General features: G+C 46.6%; 1 protein-coding gene across 1 annotated transcript in view; it reads right to left on the bottom strand.

Moving 5' to 3' along the window:
- Positions 1 to 1,621, bottom strand: part of CSPG4 (chondroitin sulfate proteoglycan 4) — a 49,188-nt gene extending 47,567 nt beyond the window's left edge. The window contains exon 1 of the mRNA XM_070953668.1: positions 1,525 to 1,621. Coding sequence (XP_070809769.1) covers positions 1,525 to 1,621 — 97 coding nt within the window. The remainder of the gene's footprint in view (positions 1 to 1,524) is intronic.
- Positions 1,622 to 13,428: the final 11,807 nt, after the last annotated feature.

Genomic DNA, 13,428 nt, shown 5'->3' with positions numbered 1-13,428 from the left:
CCAAAACAAGACTTTGAGGTGCAATAAACCTCAAAGTCTTCATTTGGCATTAACCAACTAGTATCATGTAAATCAGTGTTTCTTTCACTCTAGTCAGCTTGATGACTTTCCTTTCCTACATGGGAGTTCAACTCAAAGCGGATTTGTTTTCTAGGCAACCAGTTTGTGAAGGCAAAGGGCACCAGAAGCTTCCTTCTCAGGAGCAAATAAAGGATGCATGTACGGCATGTCATTTTTGGGAACCTAGGCCAACCCATCGAAATAAAAATAGATGCATTTATTTCTCCTAGCATATTCCAATTGGAAAGATAAATAAAATAAGGGCAAAATACTTCTGCTATATAAGGGCAAGAAGCACATGGCGTCGTAAATGGGCAGCAGTGATGAATCGGTGCTTCACGAGGTCTGCAGTTAACATACAGCTTCCTTTTAACTTCACAGCCTTTATTGGATCTGTAACATTTTCAGTTTCCTCTTGGTAATAATGAAAATCTAAGGTCATGCTTCTTTTCAAGTAACTGCTGACTAGCTCCACGGTGGAAAAGCAGTTTCTCCGCCCGGAAGGACAATCAGCAGTTCAGGTTTTTAGAGACCTAGGATTCCTAGGATGTCAAGAAACATTATAAATCATCTAATATTCAGCTAGATTCAAGCAACTAGGCAGATGGTATGCTCAGATTCTACCCTGTTTGCATTCAATAATTGGCACTCAACATCTCCATGGCTCTTACCCTCTAAGAAGTGATGTCCTCAGAGCAATCTCAGCAAGGGAAAAAGAGGGTTGAGGAGGAGTTTGCTGTGCCCTCTGTAAGAAGATCTGAAGAAGATACTGATTCAAATCCCATAACCTCCTAGGTAGAACCTTGACCTTCAGACTGCGTTCATCTCTAATCTCCCACAACAAGATAAAGCGAGACCAAGTCCTCTCACCTTTCCACCCATGAGACTCATTTCATACCTTAGCATGCACCCAACTTGTCCTGGTTGTAAACTGGGGCCTCAAGGATATCTGACTCCACATCTCACATTGTTGAGATGTCCACCTCAGATTGGTGCTCTTGTAGCCCTCAGCTTCAACTCATCTCTGATTTCATCTACTCAGCACAGTCTGCCTTTAAGAAGGCTGCTCTTTTTTGCTACTGGAAATTTTTGCTACTGAAAACTGGAATTTAAGTACAATCTTTTTTTCTAAAGATCACCAAACATCGTGCTTGAAAATTCCAAAAGTTCTAGCTGGACGGATAACTTCCCCCCCCAAAAAACTGTATATCTCTTCAAGTTTCTGGCTCACTCCTTGCCCCCATCCCTTTCCTTGTGAGGCTGTCAGACACGTGTCCGCCTCTCTCTGTCCCTTAAGGATGCAAACCTTCTACCTTCCAATGTATTAACTTGGCTTGACGTGTGAATTCTGCTCATACTTTTCTTTGGCTAGAATTCTATCATCCATTGCTTTTCGTCCGCTGGAAAGCAAGAACTCAAATCCAGAAGAAGAAACGATAAGGAAAGGCTGGAAGGATGACTTACCTCCTGATGCTGGATCGGCGTAGATAGGAAAAAGATGCAGCAGAAGTTGGAAGATTGGCCAGCAAGCCCAGGTCCCTCGAGGAAGTCTAGATGCCATGATATTGCCTACAACTGTGGCCAGTGGCTCCAGATCATTCCTCTCACCCCGAGAAGGATCAAGTGGGTGAGTCAGGCGTTAGAAACAGAGGCTGTCTGTTTCCAATTGAGGTTTCAGCTACTACTATATTTAATAAACTTGTTGCTGGGACAAGGGAGGGACAATCTGAATTTCCTCAGCAGTCACAAGCAGGCTGGGCTAAAGCAGGCACCTCTCATATTACAGATGAGTTCCCCTCTTAAAGGGAACGTCAATTCCTCCCCATTTCTCTCCTCAAAGGCACATAACACTTTCTTTCTCTTTTCTTCCTCTCCCCCAAATCCAAGGGAGTGGTTGACTTCGTTCCGATTTTCATGGGGGACAGGAACACGCTTCACGACGCAGAGAAGAAGAATCGGACTTAAAACTTGAAGGCCAACTTGTAATGCGGATCTGGTGGATTTGCTCTTCAAAAATCACGGACCAGTTGTCTGTTTGTCTGGTTCAGGGGTGAAAATCCAGCAGGTTCTGACAGGTTCTGGAGAACTGGTAGCGGAAATTTTGAGTGGTTCGGAGAACTGGCAAATACCACCTCTGGCTGGCCCCAGAGTGGGGTGGGAATGGAGATTTTGCAATATCCTTCCCCCAGGAGTGGGGAGGGAATGGAGATTTTGCAGTATCCTTCCCTTGCCACACCCATCAAGCCATGCCCACCAAGTCATGCCACACCCACCAAGTCACGCCCACAGATCAGGTAGTAAAAAAAATTGGATTTCACTACTGATCAGTTTCCTCTTTCACTGCTTTGGGAGTGTGGAATATCTCTTCAGCCTGTGGAAGAGATAGATATGCTAGATATCTTCCTTCTATCCATCGATAAGCAGTCCTGCCTCTTCTTGATAACTTCTAGTAATGGAGCACCCATCACATAAATGGCAATCTTCATTTCCAAAGGCTACTGGTAACACAGATGTATGTGGCTGATCACCAGATCTTTCTGTAAATCCACCTTGAGAAGAACTAAGCATTTTGGGGCTCCTGGGCCATTTCCAGCCCATTGGCTGTTCCTCTCCGGCCCGCATGAGGTCAATTGGAAATTAGAAACCAAATCTAAATAAATGCATGCCATATAACTGCATTGTTTTTATTTTGGGAGTGACTGCTATATTGCCCCCCCCAATTTATATAGGTGTGTTTGTGCACTTTCACAGCCCTCTTGGTTTGGGCCCCCACAACGGTTCCAGTTTTGCATGGAAAACTTGGGAAAATTAATTGCCTATCCCTAAGGTGACCCAACTTTTTTACAATGAGAAGGAGGACACGTGCGTGTGTGCCGTGTCGTGTTTTGGTAAGAAGTAAACAAAGCCACTTGCGTGCAGCGCACTCTCAAAACGATTCTCCTGTGCGGAGCGCATGCATCTCATAATCGCATCTCGCCGCACTGTACCGAGCCCTGACGAATCGTCATGTCAAATACAAATACGTCACATCACACGCAACGGATCGGATCGGCATCGATCGAATACAGAGATTTACAGATCAGTCTTCAAATATCGAAAAGGAGGACATGTAGGAGGACACTTTTTGAGAGAGGACAGAACTTGCAAAAGAAGGACTGTCCTCCATAAAGGAGGATGATTGGTCACCTTACTATCCCTGACTCTGAGGGTCCTTAAGCCACTGGAAAGAAGATGCTTCTGCTTTCATGCTTTGGAGTGAAATTTCTGGGTGGGATTGCATTGTACAATGGCTGCTTTTGCAGTTGGCTTTCCTTCAATCTAGCCAGGGGTGGGCTTCAAAAATTTTAGCAAGGGGTTCTCTCCCCAGTTGCTGGGTGAGCGTGGCCATGGTGGGCCTGGCCTAGTCGGTTTCTTGCACCACGGCATGGGGGAGCGTTTTAGCTCCCCCTGGGCTCAGGAGGCTTTCCTTGAGCCTCCAGGAGGGTGAAAACGGCCTCCCCAGGCTCTGGAGGCCCGTTCCTGGCCTTCCCAAACTTCTGGTAGACCCGTTGTTTGCTCTCCTGAGCCTCCATGTGCACCCTGCACTTATCTGCATCCAAAAGGGGCCGCGTGGGGACGCCTGGGAGTTGAGGGGAGGGGAGGGGTCAGAGGGGCCAGCCAGGAGTGGGATTAGGGGGTTCTCCAAACTGCACAGAATCTTAGCTAGAGGTTCTTCCGAACCCCTGCAAACCCGCAGCACCCCACCTCTGAATCTAGCAAGCTTTCTGCTGGAGTCCCAATTTTCACAAGGATTGCTTCTTTCACAAATACCCACAATTCACACTAGTCAACCAGGGCCTTTGATCCAGCCTGGGGACCTGCTTGGAGATTTGCTCGCTCCGACTTGAAAGTCTGACCTCTTTTTTTTTTTTTTTGAATCAACAACTGTTGTGGCTCCTGTTTGGGCAAGAACTATGAAACGGAATTAATGGGTTGTTTATACTTGTTTCCTAGATCATTAATAAAGATCTTACGTAAATGTAGCGCTTGCTTGGCTCTGGAAGACTTTTATGAGCTTCTCCCTCTGGGTTTTAGTCAATTCATTGCTTAATTGAATTAAGATTCTGGAATATCGTCTTTGGCCAAGCTTGAGTAATTTGGCCTGATTGGGTTTTACAACAGATTCCTTTCTGTTTCCCTGTCATAGCTCCGCATGGTAGGCCAGATGCTTCCATCCTTTCCGCTACTTTTCACGATGGTGAAGAAGGTGACAAAATATTCAAACAAATATGATGCTGAGACTCTAGAAATCTAGAATGCAGAGAAGAGCAACCAAGATGATCAGGGGACTGGAAGCTAAAACCAGGGATGAAATGCTACTGATTCACGATGGTTCGCCCGAACTGGTAGTAAAAAATGCTACTGGTTCACCGAACCGGTAGTAAAAAAATGTAAAAAAAAAAAAAAGTTCCGACGATCAGCTGAGTGATGCGCGATCGTTGGAACTTTTTTTTCCTTTTTAAGCATTTTTTTTACTACTGGTTCTCCAGAACAGTGAGAACAATCAACCAGTGGAACAGAAGTTGCCTTCAGAAGTTGTGGGAGCTTCATGAAAACTTCTTGAAAACTTCCATTGCTCCAGCTACTAAATTAAATATCTTAAGAGATATTTAGAATATAGAATAACAGAGTTGGAAGGGACCTTGGAGGTCTTCTAGTCCAACCCCCTGCTTAGGCAGGAAACCCTATCTCATTTCAGACAAATGGTTATCTAATCTCTTCTTGAAAACTTCCAGTGTTGGAGCATCCACAACTTCTGGAGGCAAGTTATTGGTGCAGAAACCCCAGGACTGTCAGTAGATCTCTGACAGTGGCTCTCTAGAACCCAATAGAGACTTTTTCATAATTGCCAATAAGTGAAGATTTCCATAAGTAAGCTACGCTGGGAGATTTCTGTGTGCAAATTATTTATCCTGGAATTGACCAACAGCTTCTTCCCTTCCATGGACTGTCTGGCTTAGAAGATTTCTTCTCATCAGAGGTGAGGCAGTCAGAACATGGGAGATGAGAGATCTACTCACTGTATGGAATCTAGACCTCCAGCATGGATCAAAAGCCAGTAAATTTGAAATGGGCAATATCAATCTGAGCCCTTTTATGTTGAATGAGGAATTTATGGACCTTGTAACGTCCAAACTTCAAACTCCACTTTGCACTGAGCCGCTGCTAGTCTAAATATGACAATAGTCAGAAATGATGGGTATTGGAGTCCACCCCATGTCTGAAAATGGCTGTTGGGGGTCATCCTCACATCTTAGCTAGGAAGGTGGGGTAGGATTTTTGACAAATGAAGGCTCCTCTGGGAAATATCAGTGATGGAGGCAACAAGTGAATATGGACACTATGACTTGTGCAACATTATGTAAATCGGTCCAAGCAACTGGTTGGCCTATTGTCCTAAATCACACAATGGTTGCTTGGCTTTGGCTTGCCATGTTGAGTAAACCCAGCCACTTTGTAAGCCATGGTTTATGGCTTTGCATTGTGCTCTAGCTCAGTAACTATACCTTATTTAGCAAACTAAATATGCTGAAACCAACTATGGCCAACAGAAAATGGAACCAACGAATACAGCAACTGCAGTAGGACCAAGGCAGTTTACTAATGGACCGTCTCTTCTCCTACACAACTATTTCATGCTCCAGAGTCCAGACCCAAAGGATCTCTTTTCACCCCACTGCCAACTGCCCGGACAAACATTTCCTTCATGCTGGGCCTACTGCTCTGCCCACTCTGCCAGTCCTATTTATAGGCTGGCGACGGGCAACACCCCACAACAATGCAATGTATAGATCATTGCGCCTGCTAACTCCTGTTTACACCATTCCTTTTCCTTCCCTTTCCCAGGAATGCCGATGCTTGTAGATAGCAGCATTCCCAAGAGGTTGGATATAAAATCTCCAGCACTGTACAAAGCTGAGATTTCCAAGCCTTATTATTGGTGTTACTGATTGTAACTCTGCCAAGGGAGGAAGGAAAAGCAGACATAACTCAAGATGCTCTGACTATTGTAGCATCTTCCCAGGGTTCACTTGGGAGTGAGTCTTGGTGGAGAAACCTTGGCCCAGTTCAGCACTGGGAGTTACTATTCATCAAAGTCTGTTGGGATGATTCTTTCCAGTTTGGCTGGGTGGTTGCTCCTTCTACATGATTGGAGGGAGGGACGGAGGGAGGAAGGAAGGAAGGAGGGAAGGAAGAGAGGGTGAGAGGAAGAGAAGAAAGGCAAAGAACAAGGGAAGGAGGGAGGAAGGAAGGAAGGAAGGAAGGAAGGAAGGAAGGAAAGGAAGGGAAGGGAAAGGAAAGGAAAGGAAAGGAAAGGAAAGGAAAGGAAAGGAAAGGAAAGGAAAGGAAAGGAAAGGAAAGGAAAGGAAAGGAGGGAGGGAGGATTGGAGGAAGGAAGGAAGGAAGGAAGGAAGGAAGGAAGGAAGGAAGAAAGGATACAAATAGCAAAAAGTACTCCATTTTCAAAATTATCTTCTTGATTCTGTCCTGCTACAATCTGATTCTAACAACCATTTAGATCTTCCCTATTTCCACCCGCCTTGTAAGGAGACTTTAATGAGCTGCAACCAATAATCTTCTAGATCTCATCTCAATAAAGGGCAGTCCATCAGCTCTGTTGGTTCCCTCTATCGTGTCATCACAATCGCACCCTGCCAGTGCCGTTTCCATTCGAGGACTTCCTTAATCCTCCTATCAGATGATCGGCCGAACACTTGACCGTGTTTGTGTCAAACACAAGAAGAGTCTCTTTGTGAAAGCCAAGGACGAACGCTCTCAAAGGCCTCTGGGGGAATATGTGGAACCAGTTGTCATTTTCATCACAACAACAGCAGGAGGACAGGAGCCAAAATAGGAGTATGGAAAAACAAAAAGGGGGGAAGGGTTGTTGGAAAGTTTTTTTGGGGGGGGTACACTGAGTTTGGAGGGCTTTGATTGGGCAGTTAGGGCAGCCCACTTGACTTTTTTCAATACTCCTAAAGATACTCCTGAATGGCTCCTCCTCCTCCTCCTCCTCCTCCTCCTCCTCCTCCTCCTCCTCCTCCTCCTCCTCCTCCTCCTCTTCCTCCTCCTCCTCCTCTCCGTAAGCCTCTTTTAGCACTGATGATGTTGCCTAGTTGGGTCTTCAAACGTCTGCAAGAAAACCATCCAGCTCAGAGAGCACCAAGGACCCCACAGTTCAACTCCAACTTATAAATATCCTCTTCTGTTTGTATTAATAAAATAATACGTATTTTATCTTGGTACTCTGTGAGTACTCAGGCTATCCTGGGCCTCCTGTGTGGAGCATCCCTCTTTCCAGGTGGTTTTGAGATGCGGGCTGCCTTTTCACTCACATTTGTCTGATTCCTGACAAAGAACACATGGGGATGGACCAGAGTCATCTCGTGATGAGATGGGCAGCAAACAAATTTAATAAATAAATTATATAGGGATCTTCATTTCATAACAATGTTCCCTTCCCTCCCCCTGGTTCCTTCAACAATCAGAAAGGTCTAGGGGAGCTGCAGCCATCTGTAAAAAAAATTCCAGCCAAGACTGCTCTCGGTAGAAACATTTCGTTTCTCTGCAGCTGTTGGCTTGTCTTCCTTTCCAGCTCAACATCTGGATCCACACGTAGGGGGAAGAGTCAACTGTGAGGGATCCAGCCAGGCCATCGAGGGGGGCTTGACTTCCTGTGCAATGGACAGTTATGCCTTCAACATCCTTCAGGTTCTTCCATCCAAGGATGAGATGTTGGCCATTTGCCTATAAACCAAACATCCCTATTATGGTTGCGACAGACTGTAGTTCTTTGGCATTCTTCCTTTGAGAAGTTCAGAGATGCTATCATCTTTTTTTTTCTCATTGTTTGGGAGGGAAGAACCTTTGTCGCCAACTGCTCTGGACTTCTTCAGCCACTGATCGGCCCTTGCCAAGTTCTTCTCCTCTCCAAAACCATGTAGTTCACGCAGGATCATTCAGGTATCTTCCTCCCCACCCTGGTGCCCACACAAGCAGATGCTGGTGTGAGTCACCCCACTTTTTCCGCACTTCCAAGCAGACTAGCAAACCATGCTTTTAGTCGATGGAGATGTACGCTTCAAAAACTATTATTTTGACAGATTTTGATTCTTTTCTTTCTCCAGGAGTTCAGGGCAGCTGATATCAGTAGACTGACTCAAAAAAGGTGAGCAGACTAAATATTCTCCACGGTTTGTAAGGTAGGACTTTTGAATCCTACTTCAAGAGATGAAGGTCAGAGGCACTTTGCTAAATGCCCCATGGATGTGCAGCCGAGGAACACTGGAAGAATCACCCCAAACATAGAATCATGGGGCTGGAGGGGACCTCAGACATCTTCTAGTCCAACCTCCTGCTCAGAGTAGGAGCCTCATACCACCCCCAGTCAAATGGTTGTCCAGTTTCTTCTACAAAACCTCCAGTGAGGAAACACCCACAACCTCCAGGAGGAAAGTTACTCCAATGATTGATTGTTTTCACCATCAGGAAATTTTTTCCTTAGTTCTAGGCTGGATCTCTCTTTAACAAGCTTCCACTGGATGCTTCTTGTTCTGTCCTCAGGGGCTTTGGAGAATAAGTTGACCCCCTCTTCCCTTTGACTGCCCTTCAAGTATTGGAAGATGGCTATCATGTCACCTCTCATCCTTCTCTTCGATAGGCTAGACCCGTGATGGCGAACCTATGGCACAGGTGCCAGAGTGGCATGCAGCGCCCTCTCTGTGGGCATGTGAGCCATCACCCCAGTTCAGCTCCGCCGTGCATGCGCGTGCCTCCCACCAGCCAATGGCCTTTGTGTCTTTGCTGTGCATGCACAGAGGCACGGGGGACATCCAGGACAGCTGTGCGTGCATGCATAGGGCGCATGTGGGGGCTGTGCATGCATGCGCAGGGATGGGGTGCATGCACGGGGGCTGCACACACGGTCCATTTTGGGGGGTTGGGTGCACACACACAGTCAACTTGCAAAGCTTTCAAGTTGCCATGAGCAGGAGGGAGGGAGAACTGAAGTGCATTCCATACATTCTTTCTGACCGCAATCAGAAGGAGAGTGTTAGGTTTCACAGCCAGCCAAAGTGGTTAATTGGAGAATGTGATTTATGACATGGCCAGAGAGGAGGGGAGAGACAGGGTCATAGGGGAACGTAAATCTACGTAGGATCAGTCCTAACTGCATCCAAGTATTGCCGGAATGGTTCTCCTAATAAATGAATATATTTCCTTTGAAGTTTGGATCATGGCTCCTGAATTAATTAGGGCATCTTTCAGAAACTTGACACACACATCCGCACGTGCTTTGGGCATTCGGTCCGGAAAAGGTTAGCCATCACTGGGCTAGACATACCTAGTCCTTTCAATCATTAAACATATGATTTAGCCTCCCGACCCTTTATCCTCCATTAAATTATTTTTATATTTATTGGCCACTCAACATTGTCCATCCAAACACCCACACAGCCGTTTTCCTTATGTGTGGTCAAAACGACATCATTGTTAGGATAATGTCTTTTGCATCAAGGAGGAATAAATAAATGGATTGGATTGGCCCGGAACGGTCTCAAACCCGATGAGTAAATTTGCAAAGGAGTCGGATGTCAACAATTCCACCCCCATCCATCCAAGGAGCAATGATGTGCTTCTTTTTGAATCCTGAACACCCGGCCTAAAAAATAAATTTCCCACCGAATTGCAATGGCTCTCATGGTTGTTATTTTTGGATGGTGCATCGCCCACCCAAGTCGTAAAAAAGGGAAGAAGCATGATCACTTCTGCGAATCTCTCCCCAAGACAGGGATAACGATGAATTTCCTATCTACCGCAGCTATCAACCTTTCTAGGCAGTTTACGATAAGGCTATAAAACCAAGGTGAAATCCATGAATATGAAAAATGAATTGAAGCCATTCCCCCGGTTAAAACAAGCTCTGCCCAGGATGTCATGTTTTAAGAGCCTTTTGAAGAGCCAATAAGAAAATTATATCTCGCCCCTGGCGTCCCACAAGGCAGCACGGAATGCCTGCCATTTAAAAATACTCCCAGTGGGTCATTTGCAGAGCTGGAGCACCCAAGATGGTCCAACAGCATCTCAGTGGGGGTGAGAAAGAGAGCGAGATGGGCGGTACCAATATTTGATGAACAAACAAATAAATAATTTTACGGGCCCCCTTCCTCTGGAATGGTTTCTTCTAACTTTAATCTCTCTGTCTCTCTCTGTTTTTCTCTGCCTCTCTCTCTCTGTCTTTCTCTGTCTGTCTCTTTGTCTTTGTCTCTTTCTGTCTTTCTCTCTCTCTCTCTCTCTTTCCTCCTCTTCCCCCTCTCGCTGTCTTTGTCTGTCTGCCTATTTCTCTCTCTCTCTCTCTTTCTCTTTTCCCCTCTCTCTGTCTTTCTCTCCCCCTCTGTCTCTTTCTATCTTTCTCTCTCTCTCTCTTTCCCTCTCTTCTCCCTCTCTCTGTCTTTGTCTGTCTGCCTATTTCTCTCTCTCTCTCTCTCTCTCTCTCTCTCTCCCTCCACTCTCTCTGTCTGTCTTTGTCTCTCTCTGTCTCTTCCTGTCTTTCTCTCTCTCTCTTTCCCTCTCTTCCCTTCTCTCTGTCTTTGTCTGCCTTTCTCTGTCTGTTTGTCTCTCTCTTTCTGTCTCTTTCCCCCTCTCTCTGTCTCTCTGCCTCTCTCTCTCTCTCTTACCCCCCTCTGTCTTTGTCTGTCTATTTATCCCTCCCTCTCCCTCTCTTTCTCTTTCTCTCTCTCCCTCCCTCCCTCTCTCTCAATTTCTTTGCCCTTCCTGTTTTCACAGTAAGGCAGAGCTATTATTGCAAAGATGCAGTGGATATTTAAACCAGGCCGATCCATCGCTGTTGGAAATGTTCTCAAGGTGTGCAGTTTTCTGGTTACTAAGCCTTCAAGCAAAAATTGTCCACCACAACGGGGCTTCAGAGTCCATCTTGGGGTTTCCATGTGATGTTTGCTTCCTGGAATGCCCATTTCCTGCTTTGATGGGACGTGCGATAGGAGCCTTCAGTCAAGATACCTGATAGTCACATATCTCATGGCAAGGATTGGTTCCTTGTGATCGCCACCATCTTCTGTAAACGATATTAAGCATCACAAATGATGATGCACCAGAAGGCAGGACAAGAAGCAATGGGTGGAAACTAATCAAGGAGAGAAGCAACCTGGAATAAGGAGAAATTTCCTGACAGTGAGAACAATTCATCAACTTGCCTGCAGAAGTTGTGAATGCCCCAACACTGGAAATTTTTAAGAAGAGGTTGGATAACCATTTGTCTGAAGTGCTGTAGGGTTTCCTGCCTGGGCAGGGGGTTGGACTAGAAGACCTCCAAGGTCCCTTCCAACTCTGTTATTCTATTTCTATTTCTAAATGAAGACAAATATACGTGTCCCAGGATAATGTTGCAGGATCCAATCTGGGGTTAATCCAGTGGTGAAATTCAGCCGGTTCTATCCGGCACAGGCAAACCGGTAGCACCAGTGGTGGGAGGCTCTGCCCACCTGCTCGGGTGTAATCACGTCTGGTTTTTTACCCTCTGCGCATGCACAGAAGGCTCCTCACATGCGCAGAAGATTCTGCGCGTGCGTGGAGGAGGCGGGCACGCTCACATTTGCGAACTGGTAACAAAGGTAAATAAATTTCACCCCTGGTCCAATCTGACGGATGTTCTCTGAGGATGAACTCCAGTACGACAACTCGGAAGATTAAACCTCTGGTCTCGGTGACCGACCTGGATTGGATCCGGCAATGTTAAGCTTTCTTGTGTGGCTTGCTTGCCTTGACCTCTGTCTGTTCCTCTTGGAATATTGCAGAAACCAAACTCAAGGCCGCTTCTCTCATTTCAATAAAAGAAGATCTAAGCCATGCCACCCAACATCTGGATGAACATCTAGAGCGCTTCAAGAAGAAGACTAAAGAGAGAGAGAGAGAAACCTCTTTTGGAAGGAATGAAAATAACTGGGGCTATTCAAGGACCACATTTGCCCCCAAGATGATGCCTCCAGAGCTCTTGTTCATTGCAAGGAGGAAGCCCAGGCGGGAGCCTCCGATGCAGGCCAGTTTTGGCCGTATTCTGCCAGAACCATAGCAAAATGAAAACAAACAAGTCAGCCTTCCAGCCTGCATCGCTGTTGCCTTAGCAACCAGGCAGCCAATGTGGAGAGGAGGAACTGTTGATGTTCCACCAGGCAGCTGGTGGGCGTGTGGGTCCAGGGGAAGGGGCCGGAAAGATGCTTCAGAAGTGATTTCTTTTCAATCGACCGCCTGCTTCCACCTCCCAGCTAAGCCGAAAAGCTGCCGCCGCGGAGTAACACTATTGAAGCAAAGAGCGGGGATTTTAATTGGTTGTCCTAAGAACCACCCCAGGTTCATTCCCCATTAATGACAAGAACCATCTGGCTTCTTCCATAGCGCAAGCCACAAGGTCTGTTGGGTTTCCCGGGGATCTCCCTACCCAGCCTTGGCCAGCTTCAAGCCGGTTGAATTTTCGGAGATCTGTCAAGGTTGGGTAGGTCAAGATGGCTTGGAAGGGGTTCTTTGCTCACTGGGTTGTCAAGATAAAAATAAATGTCCACTTTTTATATTTGGCACTGTCCTTCCTTCCTTCCTTCCTTCCTTCCTTCCTTCCTTCCTTCCTTCCTTCCTTGCTTCCTTCCTTCCTTCCTTCCTTCCTTCCCCTCTCTCTCTCTCCCTCTCCTTCCTTCCTTCCCCTCTCCTTCTCCCTCTCCCCCTCCCCGTCCCCCTCTCCTTCCTTCCTTCCTTCCTTCCTTCCTTCCTTCCTTCCTTCCTTCCTTCCTTCCTTCCCCTCTCTCCCTCCCTCCCCCTCTCCTTCCTTCCTTCCCCTCTGCCTCTCCCTCTCCCTCTCCTCGTACCCCTCTCCTTCCTTCCTTCCTTCCTTCCTTCCTTCCTTCCTTCCTTCCTTCCTTCCCCTCTCTCCCTCCCTCTCCCTCTCCCACTCCCTCTCCCACTCCTTCCTTCTTTCCTCTCCCTCTCCCTCCCCTCCCTCTCTCCTTCCTTCCTTCCTTCCTTCCTTCCTTCCTTCCTTCCTTCCTTCCCTTCCCTTCCCTTCTCCCTCTCCCTCTCCCTCTCCCTCTCCCTCTTCCTCCCTTTCTCCCTCCGTCCATTCTTCCTGAAAAGAAAGGACCAGAAGACTGATTTTTTTAAAAAAATGCTTGCATCCATCTGTTTGGGGATCTGTCAGCTCCTGTGACGGCAACAATTTCCATTGTTGAATTCTGAGTGGACTCTTGTGATCCCGAGGCAGGAGGATGTTTGATGTTCCCAAGTGAGAAATATCCCTCTGGATTCCTGTCAGAGCTGTCTCTT

The sequence above is a fragment of the Pituophis catenifer genome, unplaced genomic scaffold, assembly GCF_029215685.1.
Source record: "Pituophis catenifer annectens isolate HBS135680 unplaced genomic scaffold, rPitCat1.0.hap2 SCAF_14, whole genome shotgun sequence".
In the NCBI taxonomy this organism is placed as follows: Eukaryota; Metazoa; Chordata; class Lepidosauria; order Squamata; family Colubridae; genus Pituophis; species Pituophis catenifer.
The sequence above is the reverse complement of the archived record's forward strand: the minus strand, read 5'-3'. Positions and strand labels throughout refer to the sequence as shown.